At 44.4% G+C, this 21,397-nt stretch overlaps 1 protein-coding gene across 2 annotated transcripts in view; it reads right to left on the reverse strand.

Moving 5' to 3' along the window:
- Positions 1–1,246: 1,246 nt before the first annotated feature.
- The window catches only part of CEP85 (centrosomal protein 85), a 65,734-nt gene continuing 45,583 nt past the window's right edge, over positions 1,247–21,397 (reverse strand). For both annotated transcript variants that reach the window (XM_075850579.1, XM_075850580.1), the window contains 3 exons: positions 3,390–3,497; positions 2,680–2,905; positions 1,247–1,906 (listed from right to left, as the gene is read on the reverse strand). In XM_075850579.1, coding sequence (XP_075706694.1) covers positions 1,746–1,906; positions 2,680–2,905; positions 3,390–3,497 — 495 coding nt within the window. In that variant the 3' untranslated portion in view covers positions 1,247–1,745. The remainder of the gene's footprint in view (positions 1,907–2,679; positions 2,906–3,389; positions 3,498–21,397) is intronic.

Genomic DNA, 21,397 nt, shown 5'->3' on the forward strand with positions numbered 1-21,397 from the left:
CTAAGTGAAGATGGACATTTATAGAAGCGCTTATTGCGCCCTCTAACGGCTGAAGGAATTTTAATATTTAATAAAGCTTCCTGTGCAGATTGAGCAGGGAATTTGGAGCTGTGAATAAGAAAAATGCAGCCTCACCTTAAAGAAAAAAATAAAATAAATAAAGATAAAATTCTCAGGACCAGAGAGGTGGTGGGGGTCTTTAAGCGCCGACATGATGAGGACGTTCCTGACGTGGGACTATTTTTATTACATGCCAATCAAATGGATTTCTGGACCAATCGGGTGCCAAATGAGGGGAATTTTACTATATTATGAAATAATTGTGAAATTCAGTTATTTATGCAACAATTATATATCGATTTTAAAGTTCTAACAAGCTTTTTTTTCTTTTTTTAAAGGCTATGTACATCCTTAAAAAAAAATTAAAAATAATTTCAATAGAAATGTGTATCAATGTATTTGGTACAAATTTCTAATTAGATTTTATTAAAAATTATTTTTACTTTTTGAGATTACAGAATACAAAGCAGCTGTATCGTGCGCTGGGACCTGAATCTTTTAGGTCAGTGGCACTGATGGGTTCAGTGTCAGCGGGTCTTGTGTGTCTGTGACACACAGGATCAACCTATTACCGATTATTAGTTATGAACTTAAAGAGGCTCTGTCACCAGATTATAAATGCTCTATCTCCTACCTAATCTGGTAGGCGCTGTAATGTAGATAACAGCAGTGGTTTTTATTTTGAAAAACGATAATTTTTTAGCAAGTTATGAGCAATTTTAGATTTATGCTAATTAGTTTAATGCCCTAATGGGTGTTTAACTTTTTACCAAGTGGGCGTTGTAAAGAAAAGTGTATAACGACCAATCAGCGTCATACACTTCTCTTCATTCATGCCCAGCTTGTTTCACTGCACAGCGTGATCTCGCGAGATCACGCTGTGACGGGACTTCCATCGCTCCGGTGAAGGACCTGCGGGAGGAAGACTGAACACGAGATGACGCTCTGCAGTGAAACAAGCTGGAATGGAATGAAGAGAAGTGTATGACGCTGATTGATCAGCGTCATACACCTCTCTTTACAACGCCATCTTGGTAAAAAGTTAAAAAACGCCCAGTTGGGCATTAAGAAACTAATTAGCATAAATCTAAAATTGTTCATAACTTGCTCAAAAATGATCGTTTTTCAAAAAAACTGTTATCTACATTACAGCGCCTATCAGATTATGTAGGAGATAGGGCACTTATAAATTGGTGACAGAGCCTCTTTAAATTCATAACTTAGATGTGATCGGTAATAAGTGGATTCTGTGTGTCGCTGACCTGACTGATACAGTAAACAGTCTACTAACCCTGAGTAACTGACCACCACCATATAGTTATTATGAGATCTAGTATAATATAGCTGGTCAGTCAGATACTGCTGCTCTGAATACAGAACACAAATCAGCTGTATCTCAAAAAGTTAAAATATATTTTTTTTATACAAACTAATTAGAAAGTTGCACCAAACGCTCGGATACACACTTCTTTTGAAATTATTTTTTTTTTTAACAGGTTTACATAACCTTTAAAAATCTGGAGGTACATCTTAAGACACTGGAATCGCAGTCACTGCAAATGCAGTATAGGTGGTCTTATACATTACTGAGCCAGTGTGTAAGACACCTTTTGGTTGTTTTTGAAAGGGGATACAATTTTTCTATTTTGTCCTTAGCACCCATTTTTCTAGAAAGCACAAAGCAGTCACTGTGTTATACAATTATCTCCCATATCTTGTGCATAGCAATCACTGATGGTAGTGCGCAGCTCCTCAATGTCTCTCTTTAACTTCTCTACTCCATTCAGGTATCTTTCTACAGAGAAGTAATCTAAATCATCTTCCTGCTCGTCCAAACCTGCGGCAGCTAGAAAAGAAAGAAGCAGAAGGATCTAAGTTGAAAGCTCTTTTACACATAATCATTTATAAAAGGAAAGGACAAAACACAAAATAGGCTGGATTGTCACAGCAATCTGACCTAGCACACAATACTGCACTGGCAAGCAAAAAAAAAAAGGCACAATTCTTATCTAGTAATCTAACATCTGAAAGTGCTTAACCTAAATGCCATGGTCCTAATTCAGGAAATTAGAGAGAAAAAAAAAATAGGGAAAATTGTTTTCAACTGATTTCTGAAACAAAATCAATACTTTCTAAGTTACGGGGGTTATCTTGGAAAAAAACCAAATTGGTGGCCTATACCTAGGCCTTGAAAGCTGGCAAGCCCACCCAACACCAGATGGACAGGGGCACACCCGATTGCTCTGCAGCGTACAGAATACTACACAACATGCCTCTGTCAACAGTCTACTAACCCTGAGTAACTGACCACCACCAGCGCAGTCCGTTTCCTTTTTATTGCTCTTTTATTATCCCTAGATATCGCATTACATATAGTTATGATGATATCTAGCTTAATATAGCTGCTCCGTCATCTGAAGTCTATAGTATGTGGTGTGGATAAGAAGAGCAATGTCAGGGAATTTAAACATTTCCTGCAGACTCACATATTTTGATGTCGATATTTGAAACAATTTCTAGTGACATCTGGCTACTTACGAAAGTATCTAAGACATTCTTTAAATGTTATTAAATTCAATATAGATATAAAAGAGGATAAATACAAGCTGGCTCACTCACAGTGTACTCCTAGTAACATGGACAGGTTAGGGTCCACACCCTGTACTCTTTGGCTCAGGAGACAGCATATGGATCTCAAATCTTTCTGGCAGCGATTCATTTCTTTATATAGTATGAAGAGTTGACTGGATTCCACATTTGACGGCTGTGCCTTTAGTGAAACAAGGCGCAGCTGTTCCTGTATTGTGACGTTGCGCTCCATCAGGTCCTGGTTTTGTGTTGCCAACTAAAACAAAAAAAATACTTCAAGCTTTACAAGACTGAACAAAAGAGAAGATATCCTCCCATACACAGCAGGACTGACTCCTTGGATCGGACTTGATAGGGGTCAAATCAAAATTGATAGTTATACATGCTAGATTAAACACAATATAATATATATATTGATCTTGCACTCCTCCCATTCTGCCCAGGGTTATTTTAATTAGTTTAAAGCCGGTTTCTACCAACCCCAAGAATATGTAGGCTTCGTCCCAGTTCTGGGTCCATATGCAGTGTAGGGTCCCACCTTATAGAGGTCGTCTTGTCGTGGCAGGTGGGCTCACAGAATTTGATCAAGATGTGCGCTAAGAACCTCACTATTGTAAGTAGATTCAGCAGTAATGTATATCTATTTATAGTATTTAGGTGGCACTGGTGTTCACAGTGTGCGGTCGCCATTTTCTTGTGCGATATATATTTTAAAAAAATCTATCTATCATGTGACTTACCTCCCTTACAGCAGCTTTCAGCTGTTGTAATGCAGTTTCTTTTTGCAGAGATTCCTCCTTCAAAGCTTGTCCTGTAGCCTCTTCTTGACAGACCAGCTCTTCCAAATCCTAGAGTGACATTGCAAAAGCCAGAGATTAGGAAATCAATATTTAGATCTACAAGAGCAGAAATTCAACCATATGTCTTTTTATAATGCTTCAGAGAACTGGTAAGCTGAATTACACCATTGTAACTATTCCTTAATGAATTGGTTTACTAAGCATATGTTCTAGTGTCTGCTTAGAAACAGAGAACATGGCTCATGGATGACAAAATCATGCACTTTCGGAGATCCACGGTTGTCACTCCGATTAGCCATGTGACAGAGAAGGTGCCGCTGGGAAGATAAACATTGCAGTAAGTCTTCTAAATGCTCATTGAAATCAAGTCCCATTGATTTGCTTTGAAGGATGGCATTCTTTCACGCCCACACACAAATACTTTTTCCGCCACGGACTTAGTGGATTACAACGGGTGAAATCCACGACAAAGCAAGAGCCGGATAGACATGCTGCGAACTTGAAAATGTGCACTGATTTTTTTGCGCTAAGTGTGGAAGGAATATATAACTTATAGAAACTGTAAAAAAAAAAAAAGTTTTTTTTTTAGAATGACAATTTACACTGTTCAGTCATAACATTAAAACCACCTGCCTAAGATTTTGTAGGTCTCCGCCAATACAGCTCTCACGCGTCAAGACATGGACTACACAAGACAATGTTGTGTCCTGTTGTATCTGGCACCAATATGTTCACAGCAGATCCTTTGGCAACTAGTAGGTCGAGACCTGAGTATTAAGGGTACTTCAGTCCACAAGTTCTGGGCTAAAGCAGGGCGGTCCACAGGAATACTCTGTTCTTTACCATTATGGCTCACACATTCTTCCCTCCTCTACTCAAACTAATAAGTTCTTCAGTGAAAATTTTTTTTTGCTCCATTTACATTTTTTTGAAGGAAAGACTTGCAGCCTTGTATGTTTGTGAAAAACGTTCTCAAGATCTTACAGGAGATCTTGAGAACCTTCTGCATTATTACAGTAGATAAAGGTTGCCTACCGCTGCTTTAAGTCCTCTTAGTCGCGAGGTTAGGCCTCCATGGATCGGACTTTATATTCCAGCACATCCCACAGATGCTCGATTGGATAGAGATCTTGTGCATTTGGAAGCCAAGTCAAATAATTCCTGAACAAGTTTTGCAGTGTGGCAGGGCATTGCCATGATGGGTCGTACTTAGTCTGCAACAATGTTTTGGAAGGTGTTACGTGTACATGCCATGAACCAAAGTTTCCCAGCAGAACATTTTCCAGAGCCTCACACTGCCTCTGCTTCCTGGCGCCATCTCTTCCCCAGGTAAGCAAAGCCCACGGCCGTCCACATAATGTAAAAGAAAATGTGATTCATCAGACCAGACCACCCTTATCCAGTGTTAGCAGGTTCCAAGCCGCAAATGGTGCAAGCTAAGATTGAGTGTGTGTTCTGACACCTTTCTATCGTAGCCAGGATTAAACTTTTTATGCAATATGTGCTACAGTAACACTCCTGTGGAATTGGACTAGCCTCGCTAGCCTTTACTCCTATGTGCATTAATGAGTCTTTGGCGCCCACGACCTTGTTGCCGGTTTACCATCCTTCGACCAGGTTTGGTAGGTACTAACCACTGCATACCGGGAACACCCCACAAGACCTGCCATTTTAGTGGTGCTCTGACCAAGTCTACTAGCCATCACAATTTGGCCCTTATAAAAGTCGCTCAGATCCTTACCCTTGCCCATTTTGCCTGCTTTCAACACATCAACACTATCAACAGTAGTAGAAACATTTCAACGTAGAATGAGAATTAAACCAATGTACACTAAACTCAAAATTTTACAGTGTAGTCAATAACATACATAAGTATGACATAAATGCAATACACAAACTATTTCAAGATCATTGTGTTTCAAAACTTAGTTAAGGGTTATCTCCAAGAAGTATTCGAATATCACGTCTGACTTGGAAGTTATTAACCCGTTTGCACTCCTGGACGTACTATTCTGTCATGTTGACCACATCGTTTGCGCTCCATGACGGAATAGTACATCACGTGAGAAACGGCCATTTCGGCGGTCCTCCCGACACATACAGGAGCTGTCTCGTACAGCAGTTGCCGCAGCTCCTACAGCGGGGACCGATCGCGGTGTCCCCGCTGATTAACCCCTTAGAAGCCGCGTTCAATAGCGATCGCGGCTTCTTCGGGGTTAAACCACCAACGACGGCCCGCTACATGATAGCGGCCGGCGATGGTTGCTATGGCAACCGGAGGCCTAATAATGGCGTCCGACTATGCCATCTACGGAAGCCTAGTGAGTCCTGACAAAGTCAGGACCCACTATGCTCGCTGTCAGCTCTAATACACTGCACTACGCAGATAATGCAGTGTATGAGAATAGCGATCAGTGCCTCCTGCCTTCAAGTTCTCTAGAGGGACAAAGGAATCTGTAACTGCCTGATCTACAAACGTATTTTGTTATCTATCCCGCGCGGTGAATGCCATAAAAGAAAACTAATAAACCATACCAGAATCACAGTTTTTTGGTCACTTCACCTCCAAAAAATGGAATAAAAAGAGATCAACAAGTCGCATGTACCTAAAAATGTTACTGATCGAAACTACAGTTCGTTACTCAAAAAAAAACAAAACACTGCTTTCTTGATGGAAAAATAAAAAAAAGTTATGGCTCTTAGAATAAGGTAACACAAAAAGTTAGATTTGTTATAAAAATTATTTTATTGTGCAAACACCATAAGACATCAAAAAACTATAAACATATGGTATCGCAGTAATCGTATCGACCCGAAAAATAAAGTGAATGTCATTTATAGCGCAGGGTGAACGCTCTTAAAAATAGAATAAAAACTGATCAAAAAGTCGCATGCACCCCATGAAAATACAATGAATTCCTCAAGGGGTCTAGTTTTAAAAATGGGGTCACTTTTAAGGGGTTTCCCCTGTACTGCAATCCAGCAAAATCTACATGCCAAATAGCGCTCCAGCCGTTCTGAGCTCTGCCGTTTGTCCAACCAGCAGTTTATGACCACATATGAGGTATTGCCATAAATCGGGAAAAATGGCTTTACAAATGTTTGTGGCTTTTTCTCATTTATTCCTTGTCAAAATTAAAAATTCGTACCCTTTATCGGAAAAATGCGATTTTCAATTGCACAGCCTAATTCCACAAAATGCAGCAAAAAAAATCAGTGAGATCTAAATGCCCACTATAATCCTCGATAAGTTCCTTCAGGGGTGTAGTTTGCCAAATAGGCTACTAAATATGTATTGTCCAGATTCTGCAGTTTTTAGAAATGTCCCACATGTGACTCTAGTGTGCTCGTGGACACATGTACACAATCCACAGAAGCACCTGGTGCATTTTCGGGCCTCTTTTATTAGAATATATTTTATGCAGCATGCCAGGTTTGAAGAGGTGTTGAGGTGCCAAAGCAGTAGGAATCCCCCAAAAGTGACCCCATTTTTATTTAAAAAATGTAAAAGGTTTCCAATAGGATGTAATTTTTGATCAAAATGTCTTATTTTCACAGGGAACATTTTGCCCGATTTTTGTTGCCCAATTTGTCCTGAGTGCGGCAAGACCTCATTTGGTCATAAACTGCCGTTTGGGAACATGGGAGGGCTCAGAAGGAAAGGAGCGCTAGGTGTTCTTAGGAAGCCAGATTTTGCTGGATTGGTTTTCGGGTGCCATTTGCAGAGCCCCAGAGGTATCAAAGCAATGGAAACCCACCAGAAGTGACCCCATTTTGGAAACTACACCCCTCAAGGAATTAATTTATGGGTGTTGTGGGTGTTTTAGACCCTACAGTTTTTTCACAGAATTTATTTGAATTGGGCTGTGTATTAAAAAAAATAAATGTATTTTTTTCCAATAAGATGTAGTTTTGGCTCATAATTTTTTATTTTCACAAGGAACAAAATACCCTATTTTGTTGCCCAATTTGCCCTGAGTGCGGCAATACCCCATTTGTGGTGATAAACTGCCGTTTGGGCCCATGGGAGGGCTCAGAAGGAAAGGACCACCATTTGGCCTACTGGGGATTTTCTGGTGCTAAGTCATGTATGCAGAAGCCCCTGACGTACCAGTACAGTTGAAACCCCCGAGAAGTGACCCGGTTTTAAAATCTACACCCCTTAAGGCATTCATCTAGAGGTGTAGTGAGAATTTTGACCCCACAAATATTGTGCAAAAGATAATGCGCAGCAGATGGTGCAGAGTGGGATTTGCAATTTTCTATACATAGATGCCATTTCAGTGTCCGATATATTGTGCCCAGCATGTGCCACCGGAGACATACACCCCATAAACTGTAATGTGGGTTCTCCCGGGTACGGCAATACCCTACATGCGGCTGTTATCAGCTGCCTGGGCACACAGCAGGGCCCAAAGTGGAAAGAGGAGGGGGATAAGCTGTGCGCAGTGCATCAGGGTAAGTAAAACTGGGGTAGATTAAAAATCAAGGGATGTATGATAAATTTTAAAACTCTTTCATACAGAGCCCTGGTTTTTCGGGACGTGTCACATTGATATATTGTGTCCTTCCTTATCCCACTCTTATAGCAGACTTTGCACCTTTTGACTTTTTCCCTTCTTGCCAGTTTGGGGAACTTCTCCGGGAAAGTGTTGCCCTGGTACGATGCCTGTGGCCTCGCTTCCAGAAGTACTGGGTGCCCCCGCCTTCCTGGTCCCTAAAGATTAGGTTCTTGATAAGCACCTCTTGAAATTCCAGGAAAGCTCCCGTCAGGCCTGTACATCGACGTAGCACGTACGTATTGTACAATGCCATCGGTATGATGTACACGGCCAGCTTCTTATACCACACCGCATGGTGCTGTAGGGCTTCAGGGCTTTATCTGACAAGTCCACCCCTCCCATGTACCTATTGTAGTCCAGGATGCAGTCTGTTTTGGGGGTCTCTGTACTGGTAACTCGTACAGGTCCATGGGTACTGGTGTGGCCATGTATTGTTATCAATACAAGGACATCTCTCTTGTCCTTGTACTTGACACACAATATGTTGCTACTAGATTATGCCCTGATCTCACCCCTTCTGAGTGTTTGCCCAAGCAGAGTCTTAGGGAGGACTCTCAGATTTCTTCTAGCAGTGCCGCATGCCGCAGTACTTCTGGAAGCGAGGCACTTGAAGAGTGGGATGCTGGTATAAAAATTATCCAGGTAGAGGTGGTAGCCCTGGTCCAGCAGTGGGTGCACCAAATACCACAAAATTTTTGCATTAACTCCCAGTAGGGGGGGGGGGGGGCATTCTGGGGGCTGAATACTGGCGTCCTTCCCTTCATATATCCTAGATTTGTAGGTATACCCTGATGCACTCACGCACAGCTTATACATCTTCACGCCATACCTTGGCCTCTTACTCGGCAGGTACTGGTGGAATTGAATCCTCCCTTTAAAAAGGTACCAAGGACTCATCAATAGAAATACACTTCCCGAGCCTGAATGCTTGGGAAAACCGGCCACTGAAACGGTCTAATAGGGGTCTCCATTTATAAAAATGGTCAAAACTGGGGTAATCTCGGGGTGGGCATTGCTCATTATCATTATAATGTAAGAAGCGAAGTATTGCCTCATTTTTATTTCTTTTTAGGTTCCAGTTCAGTTCTGAAGTTGCTTTGAGGGGCCTATATATTAGAAACCCCTATCAAACACCCCATTTTAGAAACTAGACCCCTCAAAGTATTCACAACAGCATATAGAACGTTTATTAACCCTTTAGGTGTTTCACAGGAATTTAAAGCAAAGTAGAGGTGAAATTTAATTTATTTAATTTATTAGGCACCATGTTCGATTGTGGTGCCAAAACAGTGGAAACCCCCCAAAAGTGACCCTATTTTTAAAACAAGACCCCTTGAGGAATTCATTGTAATTTTCATGGGGTGCATGCGACTTTTTGATCAGTTTTTATTCTATTTTTAAGAGGCGTGGTGACTAAAAAACAGCAATTTTGAGGACTTCCGGGGGCGGGACATCGTGGATGGCCGCTTTTAGAGAGAGCTCCTCTGCGCCCTGAGACCATCCGGGCTGTATCCTGGCCATCCTGCCTCGGGGAACGTTGCAGGCAATTCCCCTAACACGGGGGGCTCCGAGAGACCCCAGAGAGACTCCGATTTGAATCGCCCCGGAGCCGTGGAACGCCGAAAGAAGCGCGGGCGTCCCTGGCCCCGTCACGCGGCAGAAGATAAAAGCCCGGCGGGAGAAGAGCCCTGGATTGGGGATCCCCCCTGCTAGGTGAGACAGTGGATCGGGGTGACCCGCCATCAAAAGTAGCATTATAACTGGCACAAATCATCCTACCTGGGTCTCCTGCAGAAGAAAATCTTTCCGGCGGCCATCTTGGAGGAGGCGAGGCTCGGCCAGACCGTGGCTGAACGGCACCCACATCGTGCGGCCGGTAAGAAGAGGGGAGGAAGAGATCATAAGGGGGAGGGAGGTCTTGCCTGTGGACTGCCCTGTGACCCCCCGATTATCCATTATTGTACCCCGAGGGGCATTGCTGGTCTGGCAGGGGAAGATCCCGACCGCCATCTTGTGCGAGGCAAACCTCGCGAGAAGCCACGCCCCGGCCGCCATCTTGAAAAGCCACGATAAAGGCAACTGCAGCCTGATAGGAAAAGAAGTGCTGGGAAAGGGAGAAGTGGGGCAGACCCCCAGGTGAGGACCCCCAAATAGCCAAGTTGTGACCCAGACCAATATCTTGTGTGGGGCAATACCCACGTGAAAACACCCGGGCACGATCTCGCGGGTGGCACTGCTGGGCCTGACGGCCATTCTTACTGCCCAGGGACTTGTATACACATCGCACGGGGGGAGAAACCCCGGTGTAACCCCCAGCCAGGGACTACTCAGCGCGACTCTCCTAACTGTGTGCACTACGTCAACATTGTAGGAAGAATCGAGGATTTATTGCGCCTCAGAAACTTCCCCTTTGACCCGCCTTGGTTCACTTTATCGTTTGCACGGGACATTGTTTGCTGAACACACCATGTTTTGTTATAAAGATCCCTCCAAACCCCTGCACATGCTGATGGATCTGTAATGATGTAACGTGCTGTGGGCTACTTTCCTTCTATTTGCCTCTGCTGCCTGTTCATTGTCTGTAAAATCTTTCGTGCTACCCCCCTGATAGGGGAGCGTGACATGACATGGACAAATATTTGACGAAATCTTTGAGAGATCAACCTGTCCATTCTTGTGCCGCCCGGGATACCCCCGTCCTCCAAAACCCATATGAAGGGGGATAAACAGACTCCCAGATCTTCTTCCAATAGAGGTTCCAGCTCTCAAAATCAGTTTACCCCAGAACTTCTTCCTGATGACGACGTCACGCCACCCAGACTAACCACACAGAACAGTCCTTCGCATGACTCGGAAACTGACTCACTTCAGGCGACCTTAGTGGCACAGGAGGTCTCCAAACTTCTGCTTCCTCTCTTCGACAAGCGGCTGGATATCTTACACACGTCCAAAAATTCTGCGTTGGCGCAAATCACTTCGAATTCACAAAAAATAGCAGATATGGAAACACGGTTTAATACAGCGGAAGATTCTATCGCCACAATGGAGGTCGCCTTAAGGCAAAGTCAAGCCACATCCCAAGCCCTAAGAGATAAATTGGATGACCTAGAAAATAGGGATCGGCGCAGCAATTTGCGCTTCGTGGGCATCCCTGAAAGCGTGACAAACGACCAGCTACTGGACTACATCACCAAAGATATACCCACAGCCATCAACATTGACCTGGGACGCGACCCCCTCATGATTGAGAGAGTGCATAGGCTGGGACCGCCCAGAACCCGGGGGAATGCGGGAGACAATAGGCCACGTCCAGTAATCGCCAAGTACCTACACTGGGCGATAAAAGAAAGAGTCTTGAGAGCATACAGGCAGCAGGGGAACCTCCACGTGAATGACTCCAAAATCCTGATTTTCCAAGATTACTCAGCGACGGCCGCCCAGAAGAGAAAAGCCTTTGCTCCAATTTGCCGCCTGTTGCACGAACAGAACACCCGATTTCAACTCCTCTTCCCGGCCAAGCTGAAAGTGCAAATGGGGGACCGTACGCTGATGTTTGAGGATCCGATCCTGGCCCGCAGAGGCCTCCATCTGGAAGTGCGGGATGAAGGATAATGAAGACCTTCTGAGAGGAAAAGTTAGCCCTCCTACCAATGGACATGTGCTTACTTCGCTTACCTTGGCGAATTAAAGCGCAAACTGCGGCAGTTGTGTTCATAGCAGAACACCAGTTACTTGTTAATGCCGCTATAAGTTTTGTGGTTTCTATGCCTTTTTTGTGTTACTTATGCTCGCTCATGTATTTTATCCTTTTTCAGGTGATGGGAGGCGTGACTCCCGCTTGTAATGGCATCAGTGGGAAGGGGCTGTACTCGCGGCTCGCTGGGACCGTGGGGTGCAGCATCTGGCTTTCACTACCTTTGATCAGAATCTACCACCTCGACACAGGATGAGTACCCCAAACACACTACACCCTGAAACTTTTAGTACCCACCCTCATATTACATTCCTTTCCTGGAATGTAGCAGGACTGAACACGCCCCTGAAGAGGAAAAAAGTGCTTAATCATCTCAAAAGACTCTCCCCTGACATTATTTTTCTTCGGGAGACTCACTGGAGATCAGGCACGCAAAGCAACTTGAAAGCCCCATGGCTAGCGGATTGCCTTTCTGCCTCACATTCTTCCTCTTCGCGGGGGATCGCGACACTTTTCAGAAGGGACATTCAATACACTGTAGAGAACTCCATAGCGGACCCTCAGGGCAGGTACCTAATACTACAGGTCTTAATAGCCGGGATAGCATATTTACTGGTGAACATTTATGCCCCTAATCACGACCAACACACGTTTTACCCAGAGGTTCTCCAAATCATAACGAGCTTTCCCGACTGTCGCTTAATAATTGGAGGCGACTTCAATCTTGTACAATGCCCCACACTAGACAGGTCCCCTTCTACACCTCAGTCCCAGGTAGCGACCGCCTCCCTCACTCTTCTCATTGACTCCCTCAATGTGTGAGACCCCTGGAGGGTGATGGACTCTGGGGCGAGAGAATACACGTGTCATTCTGTAACCCATAAAACATCCTCCCCCCTGTTCGAGGCACATTACTCATCGCGTATACATCCAATCACCATATCAGACCATGCTCCAATTACAATGTCATTATCCTTATCCCCATCTAATGTGAGAACTAGAATATGGAGATTTCCTGGATACATGGCAGATTCTGATGACTTTAAAGGGGTTGTCCGAGATATATTTTTATTTTATATTTAAACACACAATGCACACATTAAATATTCCATAATATACTTACCTGTGCAATCTTGCTTCTGTTCTCCGTTCTGGCAGCTCTTTTCTGACGATCACATGTCTTCTGACGTCACGTTTTCTTCCTCCTCCACTGTCGTGTCGTATCCCGATCACATGGTCTCGCCCCAGCGAGACCTCGGATGGGATACGACACGTCACTGGAGACGTGTCGTTTCTGCGGGTGCCCGCCCGCCCAGCCTATGCATCTTTTCACTGTGAGCGCGCCTATGCGTGTTCACAGTGAAAAAAGTGAAGAGGGACGGCACCTGCGGACTAGAGAGGTACAGTGGCATCTGTACTTTTAGTTCTTCCCCTATCAAAGCCTACATATAGTAGGCTTTGATAGGGAATTATACAATACGATGCAGCACACGGGTCGCATGCAGCCCTTGAGGCTGTTATCTGCGGCCCGTGGGACACCGTTGCGCCGTAGGACCCGCACTACGCTAGTATAGGCTCTGCTCCGATGTCAGGCGAGTCCTGGAGAAGAACCTATAATAGTACACTGTTTAACAACTGGTTCCCGACCGCTGGCTGTATTTTTACGGCCAGCGGTCAGGGACGGGTCCTTAAAACCCGAGCCATAGACTTTCTACGGCTCGGGTTTTAACTTGCTGCCCGCGCGATCGGGCAGCTGAATGTCGGGTCTACGGCTGTCAGTGACTGCCGGGGACCCTGAGGAGAAGATAGAAGCAGCTTTTGCTGCTTCGGTCTTCTCCGATGTTTTTTTACACAGCGTTCAATGAACGCTGTGTATATGAATAGAGACAGTAGCGCCGCGCCGCTGTCCCTATTCCTCCCGGTGATCATGTGACTGGTCACATGATCGCCGGGTGCCGTTAGTGGCAGACTGCTGCTGGGTCTTACTAGACCCAGCACAGCCCTATCAGTGACAATCGTCACTATGAGAGGGCTGATTTCCCCTGTAACTGGGGTTGCTGTGCAGCTCCATTTACAGTGGAAAAGATGGTGTAAAATAAAGAAAAAAAATATATAAAGTTCCCCAAAGGTCTTTTCTGACCTTTGGGGGACAGACCATAGTAATAAAAAAATAGTAAAGTACAAAAAAAATTAAATAAATACACATAAAATACCCACCCCAAAAAAAAACGTTCCCCCCCGCCAATCATTGTTGTACCACTAGCGCTGACCCTATTACCCTAATATAGACATGTAATATATAAAAATTTACGGTAGACAATGACGATCACAAATAAAAGGTCTATTTTAGGGTAAAACTATGTTACCATAAAAAAAATAGCTGAAACGTAAAAAAGTGTATTTTTTTACTATTATTTTCAAACTTTATGAATGAAAATTAAAAAATGGCAAAAAAGGTGTGTATAAAAACGATAAAAAATGAAACCTGCATTGTCTATGGAAAAAACACGTCGTTAGCCCAACAAATAAAAAAGGTATAGCCATTTAACGAACACGTGCTAAAAATGGTGTCTGGCCGTGAAGGCGCAAAATAGCCCCGTCCTGAACTAGATAAGATCTTCTGGGGTCCTGTATCTAAGCCTACATTGTTAGGGTATGTTCACACGAGGGCGTCCGTAACGGCTGAAATTACCGCCTGAAAACATCCCCGTAATTTCAGCCGTAACGGCATGTGCAGGCGCTTGAACGCGCGTCCATTACGGACGTAATTGGCGCTGCTATTCATTGGAGTCAATGAATAACAGCTCCAATTACGGCCAAAGAAGTGACAGGTCACTTCTGACGCGGGCGTCTATTTACGCTCCGTAATTTGACAGCGGCGCGTAAATATACGCCTCGTGTGAACAGACAAACGTCTGCCCATTGCTTTCAATGGGCAGATGTTTGTCAGCGCTATTTTCGGACGTAAATCGGGGCAAAAACGCCCGAATTACGTCCGTAATTAGTGCGTGTGAACATACCCTTAGGCTTAGATACAGGGTCTAACAAACAGTGTCACACATGGAGCCTGTATCTAAGCCTAACACAATGTAGGCTTAGATACAGGACCCCAGATGACATTCTTTTTATTCCTGTATTAGGGTATGTTCACACGACAGCGTCCGTAACGGCTCAAATTACGGGGATGTTTCCGCCTGAAAACATCCCCGTAATTTCAGCCGTAACGGCATGTGCAGACGCTTGAACGCCGCGTCCATTACGGACGTAATTGGCGCTGCTATTCATTGGAGTCAATTAATAATGGCTTCAATTACGGCCAAAGTAGTGACAGGACACTTCTTTGGCGCGGCCGTCTATTTACGCGCCGTCATTTGACTACTTCAATGACACCTTTTTTATTTTTAATAAAATTGTCAACCACTGTTGTGTGTGTTATTTTATTACAATATTTTTTCTATGTCCTTCTCATTTATTTAAAAATGTATTATTAGTTCATTATTAATGGCCACTGTCTAACAGCGTCCATTAGTAAGGCTTCATGCACACTAGCGTGTATTTTCCGCGCGTGAAAAACTTGCGTCAATCCAATCCGTGTGTTTGCATTAGGGCGGATTAACACGATTGTGCTATACGTCCGTGCAACCCGCGTGGTATTCACGCGGGTCGCACGGACCTATGCAAGTCTATGGGGCAGTGCAGACAGTCCGTGAATTTTACGCAGCGTGAGTCCGCTGCGTAAAACTCACGACATGTTCTATATTTCTGCGTTTTTCGAGCATCACGCACCCATTGAAGTCAACAGGTGCGTGAAAATCAGGCGCACCACATGGTAGCAGTTCCGTGGGACGTGCGTGATTCGCGCAACAGCAGTAAAATAATGAATGTAAACAGAAAAGCACCACATGCTTTTCTGTTTACAAACATCCAAATGGCGTGTCATAATGATGGCGGCTGCGCGAAAACCGCAGCTGCGCATCCGTATGAACATGACACGGAGCGGTCAAGTGCATTTTGCGCACGCAAAACACAGCCGTATTTGTGTGCGCAAAACGCACACGCTCGTGTAAATCCGCCCTTATGCATCAGTGTGCTTTTCGATTGTCAAGTGTTATTCACGCACTCACAAAGCCAGCCCATTTTTTTCTTCTTTTTTACAACAAATTACTGTGTAAATCACGCACCAAACACGTGTGTGCTGTTTGTGGTTTTCACGCATGCATTGACTTCAATGTGTGTAGGTGCATGATAACGCACCAATAGAGGACATGCAGTATGTTTCATGCAGCGGACTCTCGCTGCGTGAAAAGTCACGCATGTGTCAACGGCCCCATTGAAATAAATGGGTCGCGTGTGTTGTGCGTTTTTTCAAAGCACAGCACAGAGACTTGATTCACGCTAGTGTAAATCGTGCCTAAGGCCCCATTCACACCAGGGTGAATCTCGTCCGTGTGCTGATCGTCGAAACCACGCACAGCACACGCAACCCATTTATTTCAATGGGGCCGTTTTCACGCAGCGAGAGTCCGCTGCGTGAAACATACTGCATGTCCTCTATTGGTGCGTTATCATGCACCTACACTCACATTAAATAGATGCATGCGTGAAAACCACGCACCAATCAAGCGTGTTTGGTGCGTGATTTATGCTGCAATTTGTTGTAACAAAAAAATTGCCTTTCTGAGTGCGTGAATAACACATGCCACTTGCTAAGCACACGGATGTATAACGCACACAAACTGACCCGATTCATACGCGTTTCTCACGGCCGTCAATCTTACACGCAAGTGTGCATGAGGCATAAGACAGGGCTGGACGAACACTAACCATCACTATGACCCTGGTACCCTCCGCCACCAGGGGTACTGGGAATAGCATACCTGGGTAACATCCAGTAGCTGACCATCGCTAATACTGTGGTGGCCACAGCGCTGGCTGTTATTATTAGGGCACGTTCAGACGTGGCAGAGTTTTTATGCTTTAAATGTTGTTGCAGATTTAGGGGCAATTACGCAACGAATCTACACCAATATTTGCAGTTTTGACAGTTAATTCAGACGTTGCAGAAAACACAGCTGAATTGCCACAGATTTCAGTTTTTGCATTGCAAAGGCTGAAATACTTTGTGCCATTCCACTTCTCCGCAACAGACAGTGCATGCTGCGGCTAGAAATTTCTGCACCGCTACCTATCGTCCGCAGCGGAGTTTTCATCAATGTCTGAACTAACTTGCCTAAAAATGTGTAGAAGGCCTGATTCAGACGAAAGTGGCGTTTTTGCGCAGGCAAAACACGCAGCATTTTGCCTGCGCAAAAGCCACTTACCTGCTCCGTGAGGCAGCATCATATGCGTGGTTTTTGCGCAGCCGCCATCATTATGACACGCCATTTGGATGTTTGTAAACAGAAAAGCACGTGGTGCTTTTCTGTTTACATTCATCCTTTTGACAGCTGTGGTGCAAAAACAGCCAGTTCGCACGGAGGTGCTTCCGTGCGGCAATGCGTTGTTTTCACGCACCCATTGACTTCAATGGGTGCGTGATGCGCGAAAAACGCCAGAATATAGAACATGTGAGTTTTACGCAGCGGAATCACGCTGCGCAAAAATCAATGACAGGCTGCACTGCTCCATAGACTTGCATAGGTCCGTGCCACACGTGTGAAAAAGACGCGGTTTGCACGGACGTATATGGCGTTCGTGTAAATCCGCCCTTAGGTAGACAGCGCCACTATGATTCCGGTCCACAACGGATTGCTTCATGTCTCTGTCTAGGTCTATGTCCAAGCAAAGCGTGCAGGAGCGGAATCCCCGACCATAGTGGGATTCCACTACTCCGATAAGTTACAATAGCGCTACGCACAATAGCGCTAGGTACAGGTGGGGGGAGGGGTAGTGTGTCATCTATGTAATAAAATTACTCCTCCTCACAGCACAAAGTGCATGTGAGGAGGAGGAAGAATGGTACATGAAGTACAATAACGGAGGCAGCATTAGGCTAAGTTCACACAGAGTATTTTGCCGAGTTTTTTTTTTAAGCGGAAACAGCGTAGCAAAACTCGTAAAAAACGGCTCGAAAATGCGTACCATTGATTTCAATGGGAGGCGTCGGCGTCTTTTAAAACTGCCTCGTGGGAAAAAGCAGCGACATGCTCCATCTTTGGGCGTTTACGCCTCTGACCTCCCATTGACTTCAATGGGAGGCAGAGAAAGCGTATTTTGCGTTGTTTTATGCCCGCGGCGCTCAATTGGCGTGGGCGAAAAACGCCACGGAAAACGACGCGAAAAACGCAGCAAAAAAAGCCGCAAAAACAACGCCAAAAAGGCTACGATAAACGCCGCGAAAAACATTGCAAATAAAGCCGCGAAAAAAGAGGCAAAGAACGCCACGAAAAACGACGGGAAAAACGCCACGAAAGACAACGAAAAACGCAGAAAAAAACCCGCAAACAACGCAAAAAAAGAAACTATAAACGACGCGAAAAAGTCTACGATAAACGCCACGGAAAACGCTGCGAAAAACATAGCGGAAAAAGACGCGAAAAAAGCCGCAAACAAAGAGGCAAAGAACGCCGCGAAAAACAACTGGGAAAACGCCACGAAAGACGCAACGAAAAACGCAGCAAAAATAGCCGCAAACAACGACGCAAAAAAAGAAACTATAAACGACGCGAAAAAGGCTACGATAAACGCAACGGAAAACACAGCAAAAAACATCGCAAAAAAAGACGCAAACAAACAAGCAAAAAACGGCAAGATAAACGAAGCGAAAAACGGCCCGAACAAAGCGGCAGACAAAAACGCAAACAAAGCCGCAAACAGCGCAAAAAACTCTGGGAAAAATGACGCAAAAATCAACGTGCAGGGAGAGGTAAATCTGCCGCAAACTTCAAGACGGAATTTTGAGGCAGATATTCCTCCTGCAAAAAAAACTCTGTGTGAACATAGCCTTAGTGGAGAGAGACATGAGATAGAAGAGGGCGGACGAGGGTGAGGGAGACACGAAGAGGTTTATAGACCTGAAAAGAGAAAGAAAACCTAAATGTGAAAAACAATGGGGGGGGGGGGGGGTAACATTTGCTCACCATCCTTCAAGAATGTCAGCAAGGAGACAAGTCCAGTGAAGGATGTCAGCGGGGAGGAGCAAGGACAGCTCACATGAACTCTTGGAATGTACGTGCACGCTCATTGCAGCCTGCAATGAGCGTGCACGGGAAAAAAGTTTCATAACAAGGAAAGATCAACAAACCTGAACTGCATGTAAACAAATTGCTAAATTCAAAGAAGAAATGTGCTAAGTAGAATTTTTTTTAAAAATAATGCTTTATTTAGGTTGTCTGTATAAGGGGTAATGTATGACACAGTTTTTGAAAAAATTTTGGTATCTCGGACAACCCCTTTAACCCCTTAGTGACCAGCCTATTTTAGGCCCTAATGACCAAGCTATTTTATTCGTTTTTCTATAGTCGCATTCAAAGAGCTATAACGTTCTTATTTTTTCGTCTACATAGCTGTATGAGGACTTGTTTTTTGCGGGATTAGTTGTGCTTTTTAATTGCACCATTTTTGGGTACATATAATTTTTATATTAACTTTTATTAACCTTTTTGGGGGGGATTATCAAAAAAACTGAAATTCCGCCATTGTTCTATGCGTTTTTAAATTGACGCTGTTCACTGTGCGACGTAATTAACATGTTACCTTTATTCTATGGGTCAGTACGATTACGGCGATACCACATATGTAGAGGTTTTTTTATGTTTTACGACTTTTGCACAATAAAAACACTTTTGAACTAAAATTATTTGCTTTTGAATCGTCGCTTTCCAAGAGCCGTAATTTTTTTATTTTTCCATCAATGTAGTGATTTTTTGGGCTTGTTTTCTGCGGGACAAGACGTAGTTTTGAATGGTACTGTTTTGGGGTGCGTGGGACTTATTGATTCATTTTTAGGACTTTTTGGGGGGGCAATGGAAAAAAATTGCAATTTCGCCATGTTTTTTTGCGGTTTTTTTTTACGGTGTTCACTTTGCGGTTTAAATTACATATTAACTTTATTAATGGAGTCATTACGGTCGCGGCGATACCACATATGTGTACTTTTTTTTTTTTTTTTACACTTTTACTAAATAAAACCACTTTTTATGGAAAAAAATGGTTTTATTTATTTTTTTACTGTACTTTTTATTAATAATATTTATTTCACTTTGATGACTTATTTTATTAGTCCCACTAGGGGACTTTACTGTGCGATGTTCCGATCGCTGCTATAATGCTCTGGTATACTTCGTATACCAGAGCATTATTGCCTGTCAGTGTAAATCTGACAGGCAATCTGTTAGGACGTGCCTCCGGCGCGTCCTAACAGGAATATGTCCAGGGCAGACCTGGGGGCTTTTATCAGGCCCCCGGCTGCCATGACACCCCATCGGAGACCCGCGATTTCATTCGCGGGCCGCCGATGGGTGACAGAGGGAGCGCACTCCCTCTGTAAACAAAGTTAAATGCCGCGGTCGCTATTGACGGCGGCATTTAACGGGTTAAACGGCCGCGATCGAAGTAAACTTCGATCGCGGGCGTTGGAGCAGGAGCTCAGCTGTCATCAGACAGCAGAGCCCCGGCTCCTGCCTGCACGGGAGACCCGTGCAGGACTTAGACTAGGCTGACGTGAAAAGGCGTCAGCCTAGCCTAAAGCCCATTAGTGACCGACGTAAAAAGGCGTATTAGTGGTCACTAAGGGGTTAAACTATCTCCAAACATATTGGAGTCAATTCTTGGACGACGACATCTCTCATACGGATGACTCCCCCTTGTTGTGGGCGACTTCTAAGGCTGTAATGAGAGGTCATGTCATCAGCTATCTGTCCCGTAGGCGGAAAACGATAAGGGAGCGCTTTGACGCCTTACATAAGGCTTTACTGACCGCTCAGCGCACATATGCAGCAGATTCTTCTGCGTATAATCAAACTGTTTATCAGACGGCTAGGCATCTACTAGACACATTTGTCCACGATGAATCCCACTGGCAGGTAAAAAACACAGACAATAAATTTTATAGATGGGGAAATAGAACTGGAAAATTACTCGCCACCCTAACTAAGCAAAGATGTTCATTCAAACCCATTTTATCCCTGCGGCACCCTACCACCGGCTCCCTGGTCACCGACGCTTTTGATATAGCGCAGATTTTCTCTGACTATTACGAAGATCTTTATAGAGCGGCCCCAGCATCCCTCCCAGATATCAATACCTTTCTGGACACCATAAATTTGCCCTCCATATCTGAAGATCAGCCATCTTTGCTGAATTCGGACATAAAGGAGGAGGAAGTGCGACGGGCCATCTCTCTGACCTCCAATGGCAAAACACCGGGTCCGGACGGATTCCCGGCGGAATATTATAAAATACTGGCCCCCCAAATAATCCCCACTCACTAATTTAACGACGCCTTTATACGCCAAATGCCCATTGACCGATTCACGGAGTCTCGCACAGTTCTCTTACCAAAACCAAATAAGGACCCGTTTCTGGCCCAATCTTATCGGCCAATTTCACTACTCAATCAAGATTACAAATTACTGGCAAGGATATTGGCTGACAGACTCCAGGTTGTTCTCCCCGACCTTTTATGCGAAGCTCAAATGGGTTTCACACAAGGCAGGACTAGTATCAAGAATATAAGATCAGCTGTTGCTGCC

The sequence above is a fragment of the Rhinoderma darwinii genome, chromosome 2 (genome assembly GCF_050947455.1).
Source record: "Rhinoderma darwinii isolate aRhiDar2 chromosome 2, aRhiDar2.hap1, whole genome shotgun sequence".
NCBI lineage: Eukaryota > Metazoa > Chordata > Amphibia > Anura > Rhinodermatidae > Rhinoderma > Rhinoderma darwinii.